General features: G+C 51.1%; 1 protein-coding gene across 1 annotated transcript; it reads right to left on the bottom strand.

Annotated features, from left to right (window-relative positions):
- Nucleotides 1-452: 452 nt before the first annotated feature.
- PHALS_11334 (uncharacterized protein) lies at nucleotides 453-710 on the bottom strand (the record flags this gene model as incomplete). The annotated part of the gene is made up of 2 exons (XM_024726911.1): nucleotides 453-575; nucleotides 645-710. The coding sequence occupies 2 exons, from the start codon at nucleotides 708-710 to the stop codon at nucleotides 453-455; spliced, it is 189 nt and encodes a 62-aa protein (XP_024577541.1).
- Between the last annotated feature and the right edge of the window lie 28 nt (nucleotides 711-738).

The raw sequence follows: 738 nt of genomic DNA, 5'->3' as shown, positions 1-738 counted from the left end.
TTTATCTGTGAGAACGCGTTGCACCGGAAACTTCGCGCTTTCTGCAGGCTCGTGCTCATGCTTGACGATCGTCGTGATCCCACGACAAGCATGGCGCTCCACCCATAGCACGTAGCGCTGCATGTACTTGTTCACAGTCTTCCCACTCGTCGACAATTTCTTCAGTCAAGTGCGAGTTCCTGAACAGAGCTTTTCAGTGAGCAAGAACACAGTGAGATATTGGCTCAAGCCATTCGTAATTACGAGAACCGCGACAAATCGCGAACCATTGTTCTGTGGCGGGAACATCAGATCAGCAAACACAATCCTGTTGGGGGGCGTAAATTGGCGATCCAACTTCTGCTGATGTCCCTTCTGTTTCTGCTTGCCAATATGGCAAAATTATACGTCTTGAGCTGCCTGTTCGTGATCATCATACCGCGCACGAGTCCACGATCCGCCAAGATCTTGAGCTACTGAACATATGTGTGTCCTGTCCGGTTGTGCCACTGCTCGAGTGTAGCCACACCGTCCGAGATCGTGTAGTTGACAATCGCATGCGGTACTCCTGAGCGTCGCGGAGCATCCGCTGGACGCTTCGCCTCAAACACCCAAATTCCTTCGCGTGAAACAGCAAAAAATCACCTGCTCCCCTTTTTTGTAACCCTGAATGTCGATGCTGCACAATCGTACGCGATTTTGAACTTCTGCTTGGTAATTGCGAGATGCATCGAGAACAGTCCGTGTGACGCGCCTTCC

Source organism: Plasmopara halstedii (assembly GCF_900000015.1).
Source record: "Plasmopara halstedii genome assembly, contig: Scaffold_534, whole genome shotgun sequence".
Taxonomy (NCBI): domain Eukaryota; phylum Oomycota; class Peronosporomycetes; order Peronosporales; family Peronosporaceae; genus Plasmopara; species Plasmopara halstedii.
The sequence above is the reverse complement of the archived record's forward strand: the minus strand, read 5'-3'. Positions and strand labels throughout refer to the sequence as shown.